The sequence below is a fragment of the Microplitis mediator genome, chromosome 5 (assembly GCF_029852145.1).
Source record: "Microplitis mediator isolate UGA2020A chromosome 5, iyMicMedi2.1, whole genome shotgun sequence".
Lineage (NCBI taxonomy): Eukaryota > Metazoa > Arthropoda > Insecta > Hymenoptera > Braconidae > Microplitis > Microplitis mediator.
This window is the reverse complement of record NC_079973.1, coordinates 12,346,763-12,349,074: the sequence shown is the minus strand read 5'-3', so window position 1 is coordinate 12,349,074 and position 2,312 is coordinate 12,346,763. Positions and strand designations below refer to the sequence as shown.

Sequence of the window (2,312 nt, the reverse complement as noted above, 5' to 3'; positions counted from 1 at the left end):
ATATGTATCTGTATACAAATCATGAAAATTGATTAATTAGCTTTCCAGATGAAATAAAATAATAAGCGAATTTTAGTAGATTTCTTCGAGGGTCCATTTTGCCCCAAATTTAAATATTTGTAATTTTCAACAAATGTGGCATATTGAGACCAAAAATATGGGGTGGGGTTTGAAAGAAGTAAAACAAATGATAAGTACTTGAGGGCCTATTTTACCCGCCCCCCCCCCGCTTCACTGTGTTATTTGAATCCCCAAAAACTTAGTATTTCCGGAAGTACTCTATACTGCCCCTTCCTCCACAAATTATGATCATGGATATTTAAGAGTGGGGGTACCATGGAGTGCACCCATATAGTACCCATAGATATCATCATTTAAAATCGTTTTTGATCTTGAGACGAGCAGTCGCATATATAGTTACTCTCGAAAGTTACTCTTGTATTGAAATCACAAACTTAAAATCAGTGGCATTTAATAATTTAACTTTAAATTATTATAAAGTGAACAGTGACTCTAACAGTAAAGTGCTAAAGTTCGTAAACTCAAAAGTTTATTGGTTAAAAATCAACAATTATTGACTAAATAAAGTTCATTACAATGGAATTAAACCGTTTAACCTATACCTACGAATACGTTTGCAACTTGATTGAACAAGGAGTTATCGTAGATATTGATACTGTGGTTCCAGTCATGGGTGGTTTAACGCTGCTTCAGATCGCAACTTTCAACAATGATAAAAAATTGGTGGATTATCTGCTTCGCAAGAAAGCTAATGTACATTCAAAAAGCCGATACTGGGGTACAGCTCTTCATACTGCTGTCATAATGAAGTACCTGCCTATAACTGAGAGTCTAATAAATTATGGGGCAGACGTTAATGCTCGGGTACTTGTGGACCCTTATGTGACTCGTTTCCGGTATCCAGTTAACGAAAATGATGAAGATATTCCTGAGTTTTTATTGAAAAGAGACGACGATGTGAATAGGACATTGATTCTTTATGAATTGTGTTTTGCCAAATCACCATTACAAATTGCTGTTGATCAAAGTAAAGAAGAAATGGTGGAGCTACTTTTAAAAAGTAATGCAGATCCGAATCTTGTTACTATTTTTTTAACACCACTAAACTGTGCTATTAGTGAAAAAAACTCACTAATTACAAAGCTTCTGCTGGCATACGGTGCAGATGTTAATAGTGTAAGTGATTTTGGTTTTTCAATAGGAACTTCTCTACATTTTGCTGTCAAATGCCTGAACACGGAAGCAGTAGAATTGATCCTTAATGATAGTATGGTTGATCAAAATATAGTGACAGTGTGTGAAAATTCAGCGCTTCATTACGCAATTGAGTTCGCAACCGACGATACGATCATTAGACAACTTCTAAATGCTGGTATTGATATCAATTTAATAAACAGTGATGGTGAAACAGCTTTTACTTTAAATCTTAATAATTCACCAAAAGTTAATGACGCAATTATCGAACATATTGCAAAACTCAGTGCGGCGAATTTTTATATCCATAAACAAAATTTGGCAATCGTAAATCAAGAACAATTCGGTAAATTACGCATTCAGTGTTTAAGTGAATTAGAAAAAATGAAGATAACATATGTTTGTACGAGCAATGTTACATATTATAATGTTCTGTGCAATAAATGTGAGCACAAATTGGCTGTTAGTTTAAAGTATGTTAGTGATAGTGATATTTTTGATTTGGACATTCCATCTCTTTTTCCACTATACGGTGGAATGATAAGTTATCGTTTAAAAAAAGCATTAGGACGAAAAAAAATGTTATTCAAAGCTATTAGTTTAACTAACGATATTTTCGATGAAATCCAACTCCCAAGTACGTTTACAAAGGATATTTTTAAATTACTAACCAATAAAGACTTGAAAAAATTACAATGAAATAATTATAGAAATATTTTTAAGGAACATTATTAAGTTTGTATCAAATCAGTAGTTATCGTAAGTCGAATTATAAAATCATTCAAATGAAATGTTTTACACTCGTAGTGTTGATAAGCATGATTAATAAATATGTAATCTTTATTAGCAGTATTGTAAATTTGTAATTACTTATTTAGTTTATTTATTTTTAATACATATTTTATGCATATCACATTAAGTTTACTATTTATCTTATAAGTTTGTGATTAAATCGATTAAGATTTGTTTTTACTTTTTTATAATTTTATAACTATTTATTTAAATTTTTTTAAGTTGTTTCACATAAAAGAATTAAATTCATTGTAAAATAAAAAAAATCAATTAATTCTAATTTGGTTCCAGAAATTAATTTTTAA

At 30.6% G+C, this 2,312-nt stretch overlaps 1 protein-coding gene across 1 annotated transcript; it reads left to right on the top strand.

The window, feature by feature from the left end:
- Positions 1 to 597: 597 nt before the first annotated feature.
- Positions 598 to 1,914, top strand: LOC130668839 (putative ankyrin repeat protein RF_0381). Its single transcript, XM_057471329.1, has 2 exons — positions 598 to 1,081; positions 1,223 to 1,914. The coding sequence occupies exons 1-2, from the start codon at positions 598 to 600 to the stop codon at positions 1,912 to 1,914; spliced, it is 1,176 nt and encodes a 391-aa protein (XP_057327312.1).
- The last annotated feature ends 398 nt before the right edge of the window (positions 1,915 to 2,312 follow it).

What these genes read in the sequence shown, in the direction of transcription:
- LOC130668839 (XM_057471329.1), top strand. Translation starts at nt 598, where the DNA reads ATGGAATTAAACCGTTTAACCTATACCTACGAATACGTTTGCAACTTG. An exon ending in GGTGGAGCTACTTTTAAAAA is followed by an intron (nt 1,082 to 1,222) that starts GTAATGCAGATC and finishes GTTTTTCAATAG; the next exon opens with GAACTTCTCTACATTTTGCT.